This window comes from Malaclemys terrapin, chromosome 3, assembly GCF_027887155.1.
Source record: "Malaclemys terrapin pileata isolate rMalTer1 chromosome 3, rMalTer1.hap1, whole genome shotgun sequence".
NCBI lineage: Eukaryota > Metazoa > Chordata > Testudines > Emydidae > Malaclemys > Malaclemys terrapin.
The window spans coordinates 64,945,614-64,966,564 of NC_071507.1; the positions used below are offsets into that span (position 1 = coordinate 64,945,614).

Below are 20,951 nucleotides of genomic sequence, written 5' to 3' on the forward strand. Positions count from 1 at the left end.
AAAGCCATTCTAGGAAGACTAGTGAAGCTGCTCAGATCAACTGTACTATTAGATTAGAATAGACTTACAGTAACTCCTCACTTAACGTTGTAGTTATGTTCCTGAAAAATGCTACTTTAAGCGAAATGATGTTAAGCGAATCCAATTTCCCCATAAGAATTAATGTATAGCTATTCAAAAGTGACCTACAAACGCCCTTAAAACATACAATGGAAATGAAGTGTCAATTTTTTTTTTAAAGGAAGTGTTAGAGAATTTTGGAGACACTTTCTTCACCTTTGCAACTTTATGGTTTGCTGCTGTCTCATGTGAGGTATTTTTTAAGCCATCTTTCAGTTGTGTGATGAACAAGTCATATCCCTCTGTGCTGGAGACATCTACCTTCTCTATGCAAGCACTTAACAGTTGCTGAGCCTAAAAACGTGGAAAGAAACAAAATTAAGGTCTGGATACAGAAGCTACTATCCTGGAAAATGTAAGACTTGATGGATTCAGTAGCTAGATCAAGGTATCAGACAAGAAATTTATTTTATTTGCGAAGCACATAGCATACTGTAGGAACTGTGCAAACAGGCCATCTTCTGAGGAAGCTGTTTTGTCAGATCTTTCATAGTTTGGAATTGGGAAAAACAAAAATACTTCCCAATGCCATGTGCTAGCTTGCAGGCTGGTAGGCAGCTGAAAATGATCATTTAAAAGGAGCACTAGTTCCCAATGGCACCCACCGTGCCACCCACCTGGGGTGACTCCTCGGTTGCTGTCTACCAACCATTATTATGTATGTTGTTTTCACTCCCTGAAGAGCAGCAGACAACGGAAGCAAACCAATAAGAGTCTCCCAAGCGAAGGCTGCTCTTCAGAGGAAGAGCAAACTAAAATCCTCATGGCTCCTCACACTTCCCGAGTCTCTTCAGAAGATGAAAACTTATCAGTATATCATGTGATGAGTTAAGAGAAAGAATATTTGGGAGAAAAGAAAGAGCAGAAACCCTCACAATGTTGTCACATGCCAATGAATCACATGCAGTCTATTAGAGATGGGTACAAGATACAGAGCCTGATTTGTAGACGCATCATACCAAAAGTTAATAAATGTAGAGTGCGAGACTGGTGAAAGCTTAGGACAAAAGGGGAATACGGGGCCAGGCATGGATGAAGGGACTCTTCCACCTGATCCCATGCTCTCTTCAGAACACCTGTTTTAAAATTTCCTGGGGCTCTCTGGGGATGGTGTTACCACCTCTAATAATGAAAGGTAACTATACCAGACTGTTCTTGCCTTAAAATAGCATTTCCTGCTTTTTTCTTGGCAATAAGGCCCTAGACTCCCTGAAGCTGTTCCTGCTGATCTCCAATTCCTTCCCAAACAGTCTTTAAAGAGAAGAGTCCAGACCTTGGAAAAGTGTCCACTACCCACTGTTTTAGGTACAGGGATCTTCTTGCTGAAACTGACACAGCCATGGAACTGAATACTGTTTGTATCACATCATAAGTGACATATCAAATGAGAGCAGAACCCAGGAAAGGAAGTGTGTTGGGCTAGTTAGAGTCCTCGTATGTGGCCTTGATACCCACCAAGCTTTTATAGTCACCCAGAAGGCATAAGCTGCATATCATTGGCAATGGTAGCAGTAAGCCTGAGGACTTGGAAAGCTCTTTTCAGAGCTAACTATCAGCATGGGCCTTTTCCTGAGTAAGAATTGCGGTCCAACGTTAACACTTTATCTAACATGTGCTAACATTTTGCTAGAGTCTAGCTTTCCTCAACCAGCTTAGCATATGTTAGAAGTACACTGCACTGTCTACTATGTCTAACGTGCTAACATTAAAATATGTTAGCACGTTAGCTAACATATTTTAATGGACTCTTAAAATATGTTAGCCAACGTGCTAACATCACACCTTAACTCCGAGTCTAGACAAGACCCCAGGAATCATCCTTCCATCGCGAGCTAGATGGGCAAGCTTCCTTCAAGTGGTATTCAATGACCAGGTGGTGTTTTCAATCACCTCTAAGGTAGGGGATTAGTTGATTAGCGGAGGCAACATGTTAGCCATTCATCCCTCTTTCCTTGTTCTTGAAAGCCTAGAAAGCACATGATCTAAGGGCTCCATAGTCTGGGCCTTGGTTTCTGGAATGGGTAGCAGGAGTTGCTGCTTGGTTAACAACAGAGCAGGAAATGGATCCCTATCTCTAATGACTGCTGGACAGGTTTCTCTTCTGAAATGCCTCAGCTGGATAGCAGGAGCAGGACTGGCAATGTGCCCTTTTTGTTCCCAGATTTTAGGTTGGACTATCCCCCATCAAGTTTTGGTGGAGGGCAATTACTGCTTTATGGTGATTTACATTAAAATATTATCCAATTAGGCATGCAATCCTTTAATATTAAATTAACAACTCAGTACAGTTTCATTATCTCTAGTATAGAGTCATTATATACTAACAATTTAGAACTTACCTCTGTAACTGGCAATTCAAGTTGAACCACATCATCTTGCTTTGAAACAGGTGTTTGCAGAGCTGTGTCTAGCAGCAAGATGCCATTGAGGTCTTTCCTACATCCGACTGCATAATCATCCACAAAGATAACTTTATCCACAGCAGAAATATATTGACATTTCACCCGTCCACCTGGTTTAGCTGCATGGGAAAATACAGAAGAAAATGCTATTAAAAGTAGAACTATTTATCACAATCCAGTAAACAAGTGTTTTGGGACACAAGATAAAAATTAGCTAAAGAATCAGTAAGTTAACGTTGAAGGGACAGTCTAGGACTAGTTTTTTAATAGCTATATGATCAGATATCTTGAAGGCTATTTAGCCCTCTGGCAAAAGTCACTTTAAGATTAATGACACTGTTCATGTATTCTTGCCAAACAATTATCTATGACCATTTTAAGAGCTATAGTGAAAGCAGTCAATCAAGTCCTACTTTCACTAAAAGTCTTAGTTTAGTTTATGCACATATGTGGCAAACGAACAGTTTGCATTCATTCCTTTAAGATGATGAGTACTACTTCTTGACTGCAGGTCAAGTTAATGGTAGGAATTAAGCTGTACAGTGAAGAGATAGATCAAGCTAAAAACTCAATAGCTGATCAGTACTTTGGAGATGGGTGAAGCCTCTCCATGGCTAGAGGGGACCACCAGATCACTAGTCAGTCAGCCTGTATATCACACTTCACCAACAAAACCCAGCACCTGTACACCAAACAACCAAAATATTACAGCACACAGGAGACTACATTATTATGTTCCACAGGCACAGAATAGATGCACCAATACCTGAGGCCCCTGCAATGGCAGGGAATTAATTGAGATACACCCAGATAATCCTGACAAGTGACCTACACTCCATGCTGCAGAGAAAGGTGGAAAAAAAACCAGTCACTGCCAACCTAACTTGGGGGAAATTTCCTTCCTGACCCCACATATGATGATCTGTTAGATTTTGAGCAAGAACCAGACAGCTAAGCACATGAGAGAGAATGTGCCATACCACCTCAGAGACGCAGCCCTCAATGTCCCATCTCCAGCTTTGGCCATCCCTGATGCTTTAGAGGAAGGAGACAAAATACACAGTTTGGGAGGGGGTCCCTTCCTGGCCCCCTCCTTTCCATCTAGAAGGAAAGGCAAGGAACTAAAGCAAATCTAATTAGTCCCAGTTAGACAAGAGATACCATAATCTGTACTCATGTATAGTCATCCTGATGTTTTCTTCCAGGAGAGGAAAAATTTCAAATGACGACTTAAACATATCACTTCTAAAACTGTAAAACATTTAAAGACATTTCAATACCAAAAGTGTGCAAGACATTAAAACTGACATCTCTACAGTGCTCTCTTTTCATGTGTAACAGAACAACTAGAAGCCAATCAACCTCAGCGGAACTTGATTGTTCAGATCCCATCAACTTCTGAGTAGTTTCAATTATTTTTACCAATATGCATTATTTTACATTTATGCAAGGTAATGTATATTGCCTCCACCCCATTACACTTCAGATGAATTTTAAATATCTCACAATCCCTCTATAGTTTTCAGTAACTGCCATCCATCACAACTTCAAAACTTCCTCCTTCAAATAATAAACAAGCTAATCCATTACTAACCTGAAAACTACTCTTCTATTTATAATCTGACTACGGCTTTACCTTAACACCTATGGTTTCTCCCTCAACGCAAAGTGATCTACATAAAACCTACAGTTCTAAAGTCATACATAAAGTCTGAAATAGTTGTGCCAGGTGCCCTCATCAACTAGAATTTTGGTATCAAGGACCCCTATACTCCCCTGGTTCCCTTAAATAAGTTTGTCTGTCAGTATACTGTCTTTGCAGATCCTTGCTGAGAGAGCCATGTGCCCCACCTCAGGAACCATTGAATCATATCAGAGTTGTAAAGTCTTAGTTCTAGCTGACCTAAAAAGGAGAGGACACTTTAAATGGAAAATCAAGCATTTGCAAACTATACTTTTACCAACATGCTGGAGTTCCTCAGCGAGAAATATCTATGGACAAATACAACTGCAGCCAAGGAAAATAAACCATTCTACAGAAAAAAATCATTTCTACAGACAGTAGCAAAAGTATTAAAATGTAAATTACACTTATTTAAACTTACAATTGTCTCAAGGACTCATTGAAAACAATTATGTTCAAAATTGAGACGTATTTGACATCTTCAAAATTATGCCATAAACTGCAAATATAGTGGTCACCCCCACAGACTAACATGTACTATATAATAGTAGAGCCTATTTTATTAAACTAAAAATCTAGTAAAAAGTCTCCAGTGCAGACTATCGAGAGACTAAGTATCCTTTATATTTTGATTCCTTCAGTTTGCTTTTGCAGAAAAACTTTTGCTGTCAAAGGATGATCAGCAAAACTCTCTACAAGGATATTTACGATTGCCACCTGGACTTTGTTCAATGTTTACAACAGGAAAACTAGCCTACTTTCAGTTCCTAGAATTTGAGTTAACTGGTAAAGGATATCCCATAGTCTACCTACACCTACAGAAGCAGATACCGCAATCAAAGACTGCTGAAGTTGCAAACCCAACTCTCAAGAGCTGACTAATAACTTCCACTAGTTCAAAGGTTCAGCTCCAAGTTCTAAAGTGGACTGTGGTTTATACATGCCCAGGTGATAGCAGGACAGTCTAAACTTAAGAATTTAAGTTCTTACAAATCACAGGTCCAGAACCAGGATTTGGAAAAGTTAATTATCCTGGAATCATTTGAACTGGATCCTCCAAAATATTTCTAACCTTGGCAAATCATGGAACATTGAACACTACGAACAGTCATTCTAATTACCACCCTGCATTCCACCCCCAATCACTAGTAGTTCATGGAATAGTTTCTTTATACTCTTGGCATTGACTTGGCTCATTTTTTTCTACATATCCCTGGCTTACAAGAGTGGGCAAAACAAGAGTCAAGCCTTCATTCTACAGTCATTAGGCAAACTGGTGTTCTGCTGGCAGAGTGATAGTCCAAACCAACAATACTTGTACTCCCAAGAAACTAGAAAAATTGAATCCAGTCACAGATCCATTCCCAAATCAACAGTAAATTGGGGATGACAGGAGAAAGTATTGTGACATGTATGCAGCAGAGGGGAAAGCAAAACCCACTCCAGCAGCCAAAGGATGGAAAACACTAAGCACCTTCTGTATGAGAAATGAAGCATACTAAAAAGACGAGCAGTGTCCAAACTGAGGGGCAGATTTTGTTGTCTATGGTTGAATCTCTTCCTCCTCTGTAAAGGAGATCGTCCGTGCTTATGGTCACCATCTGACTTAAGATGATGACAAAGAGCAAACTTTTTGTCTGTGGCAAGCATCAAAGAGCAAATAGCATGTAGATTCATCGTGCAATTCTGTCCCCTTGTGTAAACATTATGATGAATTCTTTACTTAGAGATCAACTCATTTCCCCAACCCCCCTAGGACTCCTACCTCAATCAACGTCCAGGTTAGACAGTAAAAAGTGATTTCAGTATTTTTATTTTTGTTGTTCAGTAAGCAGATCTCTGCCATATTCACCTTCCTTCCTGACTAAAATATGCTGTTTTAATTGTTGTAAAATTGGAGTGTAAGTACAAGAATTTCCATACTGGATCAAAACAGTGATCCATCTAATAGACTATTCTGTCACCCACAATGGCCAGTACCAGTGCATCTGATGAAGGTACAAAAACCCCGAAGTGAGTAATTAAGGAATAACGTGTTCACAGGGGAAGTTTCTTACAAACCCTCTCACTTATAGAACAGTTTATAGGGTTTATAATCATTCCACTTTTAAAAAAATGTTATTTAGTACTCTTGTTGTCATTATAGAGAAGTGAGAACCTCTCTGAAATTGCAGTTCTGTTTCTAGCTGAATTTTGGACGCTGTTCAACATCCCAAGATGAGTCAGACCAGCTTGAAAATTGATAGGTCAAGTCAGGATCCAGGGTGGAGCCTATGGCAAAAACTTGAAGTTATTTTAACAAAAAAAGGCCTTGAGAGAGAGTACCCCAAAAACTGTGCTGTTTTCAAAAATTACAAAAAAAGTTTAATACTTCTATCCACACCAAGGAAACACATGAATCTTAATAGTGAATGCTCTTTGCCAAGATCTAGTGCAGTGGTGCCCAAACTTTTCCCATAGTACCCCTCCTTACCAGTAACAGAATCTGTCCACGCCCACCACTCCACTACTGCACAACTGACTCAGCAGAGGAGCTTGGGCTGAAGGCAAAGCTGGGGTCAGAAATGGAGACTGGGAGAAGCTGGGCTTAGAGGCACAGCTGGCCTGGGGACAGAGCAGAGTTCTGGCTGGGACGGTAGCTGGGCTTGGGGGCAGGGTGGCACTCTCTCCTCTTCCCACCCCCCATGAGGGCTGGCTTGGACCCCACCACATGCCCCCACAAACACTGCACCACACCCCCCCCTTGAGGGGCACACCCCACAGTTTGGGGATCACTAATCTAGTGCATGGTAAGTACCAAAACAATGCCCATAACTGCAAATATAAACGTTAAGCCTTTAATTTGGAACTGCAAAGTAACGTTACAAAATGCTAGAAATCTTTTCAAATCACTGGCACAACTCCCTTTCAGAACAGGAAGGCATGGTGAAAACAGGCAAAGCATAGTTGCTTGCTTCAAAATACCCTTTAACCTATGGTAGTTGCATTATGCTGGGAGCCCACAAGTTTCAGCTATTCCACTGACTAGTGTTCATAAAGTTGTGCATTTCGCTGTAGTTATTCACAGGGGAGAAAGCCCCAGACCTATGAAAAGAGGAAGGGTTCCAATGCAGAGAGCCTTCCTCTTACAGTTGCCAAGAAGCTGGAGCATGGAAACAAACATTCCTTCCCCCTGCCAAGTATGAGTGGGGACCTTCAATTTTAAGAAACATTATTATTGGGAGATTGGTTGCTCTGTTCCCTAAAATGGGGGGCAAAGACTGCAGGAACTAAGTTGTGCTAGGGATCTAGAATAAGCAGAACCAGGTCCAGAACTTCAGGATGAGGAAAGGAGGCTTTTCTGTACCTCTATGGGGAGCTAGCTGACATTTCAATACCAAACCATGAAACTGAGTGTTCCCCTCAATGAGGACAACCAATCTGGGGTCAGGAAGCCCAGAGAGGGAGTGCTGTTGTGGTGTAGGTTTGCAGGTCATAGTATGGTGTAGGTGATTAAGATAGCAAGTGTCAGAGATCATACAGCTGGGCTGCCCAAACCGAGAGCCATTGATGGAACCACATCCCCATTCGGGGCCACTCATTTGGTCACCATTTCGGATCCCACCCAATCACATTCAGACAGCTGCTGCGTATGCCAAGCTGAGCACTTCCAGCCTGACTGGCAGTGGTGTCCCATGCACGTGAGGGAATGAAAAGTCCTGGCAGTTATTAGGGAGACTGACCAGGCAATGGGCTTTGCAGATGCCACTAATGGAACAAGTGCTGGCAGAGTAGAGGAAGTAGTGGACAATTCTGCCCTCATGTGAAGCTATGTCCAGCCTTTTACAAATGCTGCGATATTTGTAAGAACCTGCAAAACTCTTTGTCTATCCCCAAATCTGTACATTATGTTTCACAATAAAGAGCTGAAGACCTTCTGCAAAGGATCCCTTACACACACTCCCTCCTCCTGCTAAAATGGAGGCTGCCATCTCCCCTGCTAGTTAGAATAATGAACATCTATTAGGGCTGTCACGCAATTAAAAAAATTCATTGTGATTACTCACACTGTTAAATAATAGAAAACTGTTTGAAAATAGAGAAAACATCCAAAAATATTTAAATATATTGATTTCAATTACAACACAGAATACAAAGTTAACAGTGCTCACTTAATATTTATTTTTGATTACAAATATTTGTGCTATAAAGAAACAAAGGAAATAGTATTTTTCAGTTCACCTCATACAATGTACTGTAATATAATTTCTTTATCATGAAAGTTGAACTTACAAATGTAGAGTTGTAAGGAGCAGGTTGACCCAGAGATGGATTGAGTAGATGGAATCCTTTATTGTGATACACCTCTACCCCGACAGAACACTGTCCTCAGGAGCCAAAAAAACATCTTACTGCATTATAGGTGAAACCGCATTATATTGAACTTGCTTTGATCCGCCGGAGCACGCAGCCCCGCCCCCGCCCTCCCGGAGCACTGCTTTACCGCGTTATATCCAAATTCGTGTTATATCGGGTTGCGTTAAATCTGGGTAGAGGTGTACTTGTTCCCCTGGACCCCATTGTCCAGTAAGCACTGAATTAGTTACAGCACACTCTTTTTGTTTAGGTTAGCATGCACACTCCTACATCTGTTACAATACATACGCTCCCCGAGTTATGTAAACCCGACGTGCGCAAATCCGAGTTTACGGAAAAAGTTCCGTAAGCTAGAAATAGGAGGGGATTTTGGGGGGACGTAATGGTCGGAGATACGTTCCCCACTTACGCAAAATTCGAGTTATGCAAGGCATTCCAGAACGGAATGCTTGCGTACGTCAGGAGCATCTTTACCCCCCAAAACCCTTAAGTAACAGAAATACCCACTGTTAGTAAACCCACCCCTATTGACTGATTACAACATTACGCAAATTATACGCACATTTTTACCTTGAAAATACATTTCTTTGCAGTGTTTGTTGCTACAAATTCCCTTAATCAGCAGTTCTCAAGAGAAGGGGCGAGGGGGCCATGAGCAGTTCTCATTTATGTAGCTGGGAAAGGAAGGGAGGGGGAGAACAGTTCTTTACACAAAGATATCCTTTAGACAACTACATTTTTAATGCAGCTGCAACACTTTATTCCCAACAAGCTGAAGGGGAGGGTGAGGGATGACACTTATCTATTAAGCGAAGAAACGGTGCCTGCCTGTGACTTTACTTCCCAATACTGTACCAGCACACCAGCTGTTTCCCAGGTCTCTACTTAACCCTTACATATCCCAATAAGAATTATGTACAAAAAAAAATGCATTCAAAAACAAAACAATGTAAAACTTTCGAGCCTACAAGTCCACTTAAGTCCCACTTCTTGTTCAGTCAGTCTCAGACAAAAGTTTTTTTACATTTGCAGGAGATAATGCTGCTGACTTCTTATTTACAATGTTATGTGAAAGCGAGAACAGGTGTTCACATGGCACAGTTGTAGCCGGCATCGCAAGATATTTATGTGCCAGATGCGTTAAAGATTCATGTCCCTTTATGCTTCAACCACCATTCCAGAGGACATGCGTCCATGCTAACGAGGGGGTTCTGCTCAACAACGATCCAAAGCAGTGCAGACCGATGCATGTTCACTTTCATCATCTGAGTAGGATGCCACCAGCACAAAGTTGATTTTCTTTTTTGGTGGTTTGGGTTCTGTAGTTTCCACATCGGACTGTTCTTTTAAGATTTCTGAAAGCATGCTTCACACCTCATCCCTCTCAGATTTTGGAAGGCACTTTAGACTCTTCAGCCTTGGGTCAAGTGCTGTAGCTATCTTTAGAAATCTCAGATTGGTACCTTCTTTGCATTTTGTCAGATCTGCAGTGAAAGTCTTCTTAAAACAATCAACATGTGCTGGGCTATCATCCGAGACTGCTATAACATGAAATATATGGCAGAATGCGGGTAAAACAGAACAGGAGACATACTATTCAGGAGTTCAGTCACAAATTAAATTAACGCATTTTTTTTTTTTAACAAGCGTCATCAGCATGGAAGTATGTCCTCTGGAACGGTGGCTGAAGCATGGGGGCAGGCATACGAATGTTTAGCATATCTGACACGTAAATACCTTTCAATGCTGGCTACAAAAATGCCATGCGAACGCCTGTTCTTATTTATAATGTCCCCTGAAAGTGAGAAGTCAGCAGCATTATCTCCCATAAATGTAAACAAACTTGTTTGTCTTAGAGATTGGCTGAACAAGAAGTAGGAATAAGGTGGACTTGTAAGCTCTAAAGTTCTACACTGTTTTGTTTTTGAGTGAAGTTACATATAGGGTGGATAAAAATCAATTTTTTTTTTTAAATCTGATTTTTTTATTTAAATTGGATTTTTTTTATAACATGGGACTAAGTACTCAGTCTAGAAGATACCATCAGAGATGCTTAGTTTTGCAGTTCTCAAACTGGATTTGTGTCTCCAGAGATAACATGGTTGTTAACAGCAAAAAGGTTTTTAAATAAATAAATAAATAGAGGTAAGAAATAACAGACCTCAAATCCATTGTCCCTTTGCAAATTTGTGTACGCACAGTCAATCCCTTACCTCTCTCTAAAAGTGCAAAGTTTCAAAAAGTTCAATGAATAGAAGATTGTTGGGGGCGGAATAGATCTGGACAAGGAGAAGAAATCTGGAGATAAATGTGAGAAGGGAGGGACAGGCAATAGAAACAAAAGTGAAACTGTTCGAGCAGCATATTCCAGAAGTCTTCCGGTCTTCTTTAGTATAGCCTTTCATTGATTTGAGATCTACCATACCATTCTCTCACTAGAAGGGAAAACCTATAATGGCAGCAGGCCGTAAGAGAGACCCAATTTGGAAATCTATGTTTGAAAGAAAGTCACACCAGTGAACTGGTGGAAAAGTCACTTAAGCACTTGGATTCAGAAACCGCTGAAGTGATAATCTCACTTAACAGCAGTAGCTTCTACTACTGGTGTAGAAAGAGTATTTTCTTCCTTTGGACTAATTCATTCCAAATTGAGAAATTGTTTGGGACCTGAAAAAGCAGGAAAGCTTGTTTTTCTTTTCCAGATTATGAACACACAGGAAAATGAAGGTGAAGACAACTGAGTTAGCTGTAGGAGCCAATATTTTAAATTTCTCATGTTGACCTGGCTGACATAGTCAATTTAATTTAATATTTCATTTAACTATTTTAGTTAACCAATTTTAACAAAAACAAACCTGATTTTAAAAAACTTGAATGTTTAAGTTCAAAAATTCATGTGCTTGTTTTATTAAAATATTATACGTTTGCTGTTGAAGAAAAAAATCCATAATACGTAACGTTGTTTTAGTTAAATAACTAAATTTAAATGTCTATCTGGTGATGTACTCCTCCTAATACAGCATGGCAAGAAAATCCTTCAAATATTAATGATTAACCTGTTGAATTGGAGATATTTATGAAGTCATTGGGAGGTGAACTATCTGCTTCAATTACCTTTGGTAAATGAAATAACCAAACAATCATTCATTCTCTGATATAGCTGTAAAACTAATCAAAAAAGTTTTCAAAATAAATCACTTTAAAAATGTATAGTGTGTACCTTCTAAAAATGAAACCTACATTTATCTCCGTGTTGTGAAGAATATGTATTAGCGTTATAACAACCAACAAAAATGCACTTTTATGTAGAAATCCATGATTAAATCAAGTCTTCCTGACAAGTGATTTAAATAAATTTGAATCAATTTAAATCAAATCCACCTTGGTTACATAACAAAACAACAAAAATCTATATTTGTAAGTTGCACTTTCACAATAAAGGGATTGCATTATGGCAGGGGTCGGCAACCTTTCAGCAGTGGTATGCCAAATCTTCATTTATACACTCTAATTTAAGGCTTCGCGTGCCGGTAATACATTTTAACGCTTTTTAGAAGGTCTCTCTATAAGTCTATAATATATAACCAAACTACTGTTATATGTAAAGGGTGGCCTGCTGGGACTCCAGGCCCGAAAGCAGGATGAGCAAGGGCTGGAAACCAAGATTGGCAGCTGAGGTGAGTGGAGTAGGTGGCTGGTAGGCCTGAGCAGGGCTGGAGGCCTGGACCCTGTCTGCAAGAGAGCCTCCAACCAGAAGCAAGGTGAGTGGAGCTGCGCGGTAGAGACCCCTGCTGGCGAGGGGCCAGCAGCCAGAACCCCAGAGCAGCGACTGGCTCGGCCTGCCACCACTCTGGTGTTTCTGCCCCCAGCTCCTGCCAGCTGAGGTCTCAGCCCGCTGCCTGCCTGGGGTTCCTTCCCCCACAGGCCAGCAGCGGGTGCTGAATTGGACCCGCGGGTACCCCGGCTGGCAGGAGCCGGCAGCGGGAACTCCAGAGCAGGGCGGGCTGAGCGGTTCAGCCCGCCGCAGCTCTGGGGTTTTCACCGGCGGCTCCTGCCAGCCGGGGTCTCAGCCCGCTGCCAGCCCGGGGTTCCTTCCCCCCTCCAGGCCAGCAGCAGGGGCTGAGTTGGACCCACGGTGGGTCCCACAGGAGCCGGCAGCTGGCAGCGGGAACTCCAGAGTGGCGGTGGGGCTGAGCGGCTCAGCCCACACCGCATGCCAGTAAAAAAAATCGGCTCACGTGCCAACTTTGGCATGCATGCCGTAGGTTGCCAACCCCAGCATTATGGTATTGTATGAGGTGAATTGAAAAATACTATTTCTTTTGTTTCTCATTTTTACAATGCAAATATTTGCAATAAAAATAATATAAAGTAAGCACTGTACACTTTGAAATCAATATATTTGAAAATGTAGAATATCCAAAAATATTTAATAAATTGCAATTATTCTATTCTTTAACGGTGCAATTAAAACTGATTAATCACAATTAATTTTTTTGAGTTAATCTCGTGAGCTAACTGCGATTGACAGCCCTAATATCTATCCTAAAGGGATCCTGAAGTCCCAGCAACAGATTGGGCATCTCTTGTTTGGCTCCTTGTAAACCCCATGATCCACTCAACATGTGGAGGTGTAGAAATTCCATATTCTATGGGGTTCATGCAACTAAATCCCTAAGTGATTTTGAAGATATCCTATTAAGTCCTTATCTTGTCAAGGCATGGCTTGGCACTCCTGAATATGCTTACTCACATACCTAGGTTTTACATATGCTCCAATTCAACTGGCCCTGGATCTTTTCCTCTGCCCAAATCGTACCATGAATCAAACATCAGCTTGAGACCAGCTGGCAACATGATGGTTTACGTTGAGACATGTCACCAAGTTAAGGTTGCAACACAAGTGGTGAAAGAGGTGGCACTAGAAGATCTTGTTCACTATGTGCATAGCTTGCAAGTGAGCTATTGGAGCTATTACACCAGCAATCTCGACCCATATTAGAGACTAAGGTGCACATGGCGGTTAGCCTTACTTGAAATAAATCTAATCCAAACAATAGTTGTAATGCACGTGCAACACTGGAAGTATGAGCTGACATGAGGAGTGTTAATAGGCATTTTAGAGGGACTACAGTCATTAAATTTAGGGAAAGATACCAAGTTTCTCTAGTGTATATAAGGCCAGAAAAACACTTTTGATTTACACTTGATTCACACAGGCAAGGTTGCCTCCAAAACCATGAGAATTGGATACTTTTCCCTCCAATGAAAGCTCAAAGTCAAGCACAATTTTGTTGCTTACACACTATCCCTTCCCAAAGTTACACATTGGTTTTTGCCAGTGTCACAGCTGCAACTACCTCTTTAGAAGAGCTTTTCACAAAAGTAAGAGGTGTTAAACCTTGCGTAAAGGCCAGATACACATTTCAGTAACTTGTTTTGGACCTACCTAAATTCTCTAAAGTTGCTGTAATTGGGGAAATTATTTATCCATTTTTTCCCCTAATTTAAGTTGAGGGCACAGAATAGCTACCTTCATTTAGAAGCATGACAGTGTTTAACTGGAGGATAAGTGAACTCACAGAGTTTGGAGGGTGTTTTTGAATCCTTCAGAATGAAAGGCAAATCAGAAGTCAGTCATTTATTTGCTACATTTTGTATCAAGTTAAGGTAGTTCTCTGTATAAAAGTATTATAATATGTTGACTGTAGTGGTTTAATTTAATTCCAGTTACACAGCCCTAAATATATTTACTTTAACAGTGGCATAATGGAGTCGTAAGTTTAGTTTATCAGTTAAAAATAAATAAAATCCTCTTCATTTTTTTTAAACTTCCAACACATGTAAATTAGGCAAGCAAAGTTCTGTTCCTTCTTGTGCATCATCCTTGTCAGCCATAAAGAATAATAATTTACCTTGCAATAACTGTGGTTCTTCAAGATGGTTGTCCACAGGGATTCCACTTTTGATGCAGACACACCCCCAGGCATGCAAGATCTAGCCTTCTTTCCGGCTAGCAGCATCCATTAGAATCACATCTGTGCCCTGGACATCCTCTCAGCTCACACACAACCCCCAAAGGCATAAAAGGCAGAGCAGGGACAACTGAACCTCAATTTCTTTGAAAATACAAAATCCTGTTGCTATGGGACTCCGCTGAAGCAAGGAAGCGGGGCATGTTGGGGATTCCATATGGACAACACATCTCAAAGATCCACAATCCCTGGAAGTAACTGTCAGTAACTGTTCCTCCTTCTTGGTATGATTGTCCATGTGGATTCCACCTGTGGTGACTAGCAAGCAGTGACCTGAGTCAGGAAGGGAGTGCTAGGAGTGCTATTTAAAACAAGGATTTCAAGACAGCTCTATCTAAGTGGGCATCGGTTCTTCAAGCCTCAACTAAGGAATAGTGCTGGGCAAAGTGTGGACTGATCACCATGCAGTGCTGCCTTGCAAATTTCTGGAATAGAGATGACCCTTAGAGAAGCCACAGAAACTTCCTGAGCCCAAGTGGAATGAGCTCTAAGCAGCAGATGTGGATACAAGATAGCTCTCTCATAACAGGACCTATAGTTAGATACCCATTTGGACAACCTTTACTCTGTCTGCAAAGGCTAAAAACAGCCTAGGGAAGCTTCTGGAGGGCCTTGTCTCATCCAGCTAGTATGAAAAGGCCCCACCACATCAAGGGTATGCAGTTTGGCTTTCCCTCTGATTTGAGTGGGGCTTAGAAAGAAAACTGGGAGGTGAATCAACTGATTGAAATGAAAATTGTGAACAATTTTAGTCAGGAAATTGGGGTGAGGCCTAAAAGTCACCTTATCTTTATGGAATACCATGTAGAGTGGACCAGCCATAAGGGCCTGAATTTCCCCTACCCGCTAAACTGATGTTCTGACCACTAAAAAAAGGCATTCTTTTTACTCACCTGTCTATGAAGACTAAGTCACTAGGTGCTCAAAAGCAGGTCCCAGTAGGTCACTTAACACCGTGTTGAGGTCCCAGGAAGGAAAGGGATCCCAGAAGGAGGGAAATGTGGTTGATTCCTTGAGGGTCTCATTCAAGAGTAGCATGCAAAAATATAGTATGACTGACTTGGAAAATGATGTGAAGATACTGCACGCAAGCTTACACTTACAGAGCTGATGGACAGTCTGAAATGTTGTATAATGAGCAGATAGTCCAGAATAGCAGAAATAGGGGTTCCAAAGAAGACAAGTGATGCACTGCTGCTCAAATAGAAAACCTCTTCTGTTCTGCTGTACAAGTCAGTCTAGTAGAGGTTTTTATGCTACATGCTAAAATATTCTGGACTTCAGCTAAACAATTTATTTCAATGGCAGTTAACCAGCCAGCATCCAGTCTGTCAGACATAACAATGCTGGAACTGGGTGTAATATCGGACCTCTATTTTGCTAAACCAGGTCCAGTAGAACATGTAATACGATCAAAGACTGTGTTGAGAGGTTCACCAGATCCAAATGTCACAACTGTCTGGCCCCAGAGATGCTTGGCCAATTCCAACAATCCTTCATTAATAGGCATGGAGGAGAGAAAAATTTGTAATTTCTGGTGGAAATACTGCAAGAAAAATCCCACAATCTCCAAAGCATCTATCATGCCTCATGAGATGGAAGATCAATTGATCTTCCACCTCTTGCTGGTGTTCTTCCTTGCTGTCATGCTCCTGCAGGTGCAGACTGAAAGACTGTACCAAATGACCCTCAGAAACAGACGTATGCTGTCTTATAGGAGAGGCAAGTGAAGGGTGGTGGAAGAAGTTTCCTAGTTGGTTGCCCACTAAGTTTAATAGGGTAATCTCTGGATTCTCTTCCAGACCAAAACAGCTAATACGGAGAGTGAGGGGCAGCAGACACCTCCCTGATATGTTCACAAGGGGAAGAAGAAAATGAACATACTTCTTCCAGGGGAGTTGGGAGAGCTATCCTGTCTGTTGTCGAAGGGTATTCTCCAATCCTACCCACAACATGAACAGGATCGCTCACTGGGACTAAGGTAATAGCACTTCTAAAAAGGACAGGTTAGAACAGCCGACGAGGGGAGCAATGGGGCTCTGGTTATGTGGTCACAGAGATCCTTCAGTATAGAGAACACCTAGGGTACTGAAAAAGTCTGTGCAGGAGATCAGCATCATAGGCACAGAGGTTATCAATACCAAGAACACTGGTACCAGAGGAAATGAAGTCCACAGTTTCTGGTGGTACTCTGAGTGCTTGGTAAGCAGCCAGTGCTGATGCATCAAAAGGACCCGCTCTGGGCAGTGAACTGCCTTTCAGAAGGGGAGCATAAGTGGGGACAGAAACATGATGGATCTTGTGTCTCATTCTACTAGAAAACAGAGAGGGTGACCTATGCCTACACTCATGCTGGAAGCAACGTACCTTCCTACACCCCTTTGATGACAACCGAGGGGGGGGGTGAGCTCTGCCACTGTCAGTAGTCAAGGGGTTCAATCTCCTGAAAAGTGTAACTGGGAGTTGGCAGTAGAGCTCCAGTTCACAGAAGCACTAGTCAAAAGTGACTGTTCAGGCTTGGCAGAATCTTTTGCCTCAGGCTCTGAAAAGGGGCACTCCTTGGTTTGTGTGTCTTCTTGGAGAAGGAGCAATATATCCAGTACCTTTCAGGGATGGGTCCCTTTGCAAGGCAAAGGACGCATCTAGAATGACCAGCACTGTGTGGGATAGTAGCCCCACAAAAGGGGCAAGTTTTAAATCCCAAGGATTTTGTTTCAGCCACTATGGCTGAGGTCCTGATAGAATAGATTTAGGGGATCTCTTGTAAGAGCCTTTTGCCAATGTGCGAGAACAAAAAATGTTAATTTCTATTACCATACCATCTATGGACCCTTGTAATAGGCCAAGATCCCACTATGCTAGGTGCTATACAAACAGAGCAAAAAACATTTACCACTACCTAGGCTAATGAGATTTTACAGTGCACAGAGTAAGGGAACACTGCAGAGGTTCCATCTCTGTTATAGGCAGCAAGAAGGAACTAAGGCCAATTGGGTCTGCTCTATTCTTTATACCCCACCCCCCCAGGTAAGGTGGCACAAGGACATCCATGGCATAAGTGCAATCCCAACGGGCATTGCTAGCCAAAAAGAATCTGATCTTAGGCATATGCACATCGGAAGTGGAATCCATGTTGACAATTACTCAAAAAAGAATAAAGGTTCTCCAGGCCAAACTAAGCAGTCAGTGGCAACTTTGCAATTGTGTTGCCCCTGACAGATCATCATAGATGAAACTCTGATACTTAGTAAATGAGAGACTTAAGAATTGAGACCATTACCATTTGGGAATTATATATTTTTCTATGAAAGAAAAGTGAGTGCAGATTTCTAACCTTTGCTCACTTATGAAGTTCGCTCTTATAATTTAAATCCTAATATTCAATGAGAGTGTATTTATTACCCAAGCCTAACAGGCAAAATTCGCAGGAAATCAGTACAGGACCTGACATTACTAAGCTAAATTCTGTATACAACCATCAATACTTCCTTTGGTAGTGGTCACCAAAATCTCAAGAGAAGGAAGTCCTCTTAATGAACTTTAACCACATAATTTTAAAATCAATAGTGAAAGCAGAAGTATAGTAACATATCAGAATTGGATTTTTGTATAATAAAGATTATTTCCCCAAACTATGAAATCCTGTCAGAATATTCTATTCTACTGGTGATAATTCATGAACTGGGAAACTGATCTAATCCTCATACACGGAACTTATTTTCCAAAGATCAGTTTCCTAACCAGGACAGAAAACCAAAACAAAGGAAAAGTGGACAATTATTAGAGAAAGTGTTGAACTCCTATGTCCACAAATGCAGTGAATAGCGAGCGCTTTTTAACAGAACGGTAAAAACATTATTGTTATCACCAATGAGAATCAAGGGGCACAGAAGCCCTCAGAAAAACCTCAGAAGGGTTTTTGAAGCTAAAGTGATTTGATATTATAGTTGATTTGGAATAGAACCTAAAATAAATTTCAACTAACGTGATTTATAGCATAAACGTAATATCTGGATTTATAATACACCTCTACCCAGATATAACGCAACCTGATATAACAAGCAACAGAGGGTCCTGTGGCACCTTTGAGACTAACAGAAGTATTGGGAGCATAAGCTTTCGTGGGTAAGAACCTCAGTCTTGCATCTGAAGAAGTGAGGTTCTTACCCACGAAAGCTTATGCTCCCAATACTTCTGTTAGTCTCAAAGGTGCCACAGGACCCTCTGTTGCTTTTTACAGATTCAGACTAACACGGCTACCCCTCTGATACTTGATATAACAAGGTAAAGCAGTGCTCTGGGGGGCAGGGTTGCACACTCTGGCGAATCAAAGCAAGTTCGATATAATGCGGTAAGATTTTTTGGCTCCAGAGGACAGCGTTATATCAGGATAGAGGTGTAGTTTAGATCAAGACTCAATTAGCACCACACATAACTGACATCTTCATCAATAAAGATTAAAGTAAAGCCCTATACAGTCTAGCAGGTTTGTACTAATAACTGGGAGCCTTCACTGTGCATGGTGTATTACTTACAAAACAACAAAGAAATTAATATAAAAAGAAATCAAGGACACTCCATCACATAATCCACTTTGTTTCACAACTGTTTAGCTTTATTCCTTTAATAACTCTAATACAGATGCTCCACTGGCACCTCATCAGTAAACGGTCTGTATTTTATTTTCCAAAAACAAGGAAGTCTTAGTGCTGGCCACGGCGCTACCCCGACTATAAGCCCCCGAGGAAAGCAAGGATTTATCGGGTTTGATCAACAGAGGCAGGAAAGCTCAGGAGAAACCCGAGAGGCCGAAGATACCGAGTGGAGCCCACCTGCCCGCCCACGCGCAACCCCCCCCCCCCCCCCTTCTCACCGGTTTTTAACCGGGCAGCGGCCCGTCTCGGCGGGGCTGGCTGGGATCCCCAGTCTCCTCAGATACGGGAGCAAGGCCAGGACCGAGTCTGAGGGGGCGACTCCCAGCCCCCCCCCGGGTTACCCCCAGGCACAGGAGAGCCGGGGCCCTAGGAACCAACCGAAACAGGCGCCGCATCGCCCCCGCCACTCAGCCGGGCGGAGGAGCAACCAGGGGGAAAAGATGCCGGCAGCCGGCCCATCACAGCCCCCTTCCCACCTACCACCGGGCCCGACTCCCAGCCCAGCGCCAGCTGTTCCGAGCCCACCTCCCGCCCCAGACTCTGCCGAGCGGGGCCCGGCTCTCACGGAGCCCCTACCCCACGGGCCGGAGCCCGGGCTGGCTCCGCCGGCGCCTCCCCCCGGGCCAGGCCGGGACTTACCGTTGAGCGCCGAGGCCTGCAGCGTGGCCCCCGAGGTACCGTCGATGACTTTGATGGCGCCGCGGGCGGTCACGGCCAGGATGGCGTTGAGAGCCGGGTGGTAGCAGAGGCTACAGAGCCCGTCGGCGTCGCAGCGCAGGCAGCCGTCCCGCAGCAGCAGCCACTCGCAGGGGCCCGGCGCAGCGGAGACCGATCCAGGGCCAGCGGCCGCCGCCGAGGAGCATGAGGCCCCCGCAGCCGCCGCCGCAGCCATCTTCCCGGCTGCTGCCACCGCTCAGGACAACAGGCCCGGGGAACCGCTCAGTGACAGTCCCAGCGGCCGCCACCAGTCACCATCCGGGTCCGGGGAGAGGGGGAAAGAGAGAGCGCCGGCGTGAGCAGGAAGTGACGCGTCCCACGCCGGATACGGAACTGACAACGAGAGCGAGAGCCCTGGGGTGAAAGAGGAAAAAGCAAAAGCGCAGTTGCCAACGGCTAAGGAAGAAAGGGGGAGGGGCCGGGCGTGCGTCACCGCCCCGTTTCTGGGGAGACTCCGCCCCCGACCCGCAATTCCCCTTAGCTCCGAGCTCCTCTTCCCGGCAGCCTCCGCCATGCCCGCTCCTGGGGACTGGGGCGGAAGTGCGAAGGGAACAGGGCGCCCGTCTCCTCTGCGGCTGATGTCACAGCTGGAGGCGTCTATCCCTCTAACGGGGGAGGGGGGGCGCTACCTGGGCCTGCTTTATTGTCCCCGCCTCTCACACAGCTCGTGCTGGGCGGGGCGGAAGCGGGGAATCCCAGCCTATGAGTTGGCTGGGTTTCCCCTCCCGCGCCAGCTGCTGAATGGAGTCTGCAACGGGTTGCCAAAACTGTAGTGTGGCGCGGCCAGTAGCTGGCAGCCTGTGTAACGTTTCTTACCTGAGCTGGTAACAGCCATACCTGGTAGTGCAGTAAAGTATCTTAATGAGAACTCGTCTGGTCTCTCTTACGATGGCAGCTGTGTAGCCCGTCCATATCTGGTACAGGAGCCTCACCTAGTAGCAGCCTTGCAACCTGTCATGTACAAAGAGTGCAGGACATGGTG

At 43.3% G+C, this 20,951-nt stretch overlaps 1 protein-coding gene across 1 annotated transcript in view; it reads right to left on the reverse strand.

The window, feature by feature from the left end:
• Positions 1-20,227, reverse strand: part of BIRC6 (baculoviral IAP repeat containing 6) — a 310,956-nt gene extending 290,729 nt beyond the window's left edge. Inside the window, 5 exon segments of the mRNA XM_054021501.1 lie at positions 277-414; positions 2,460-2,641; positions 19,892-20,147; positions 20,149-20,209; positions 20,211-20,227. Coding sequence (XP_053877476.1) covers positions 277-414; positions 2,460-2,641; positions 19,892-20,147; positions 20,149-20,209; positions 20,211-20,227 — 654 coding nt within the window.
• Positions 20,228-20,951: the final 724 nt, after the last annotated feature.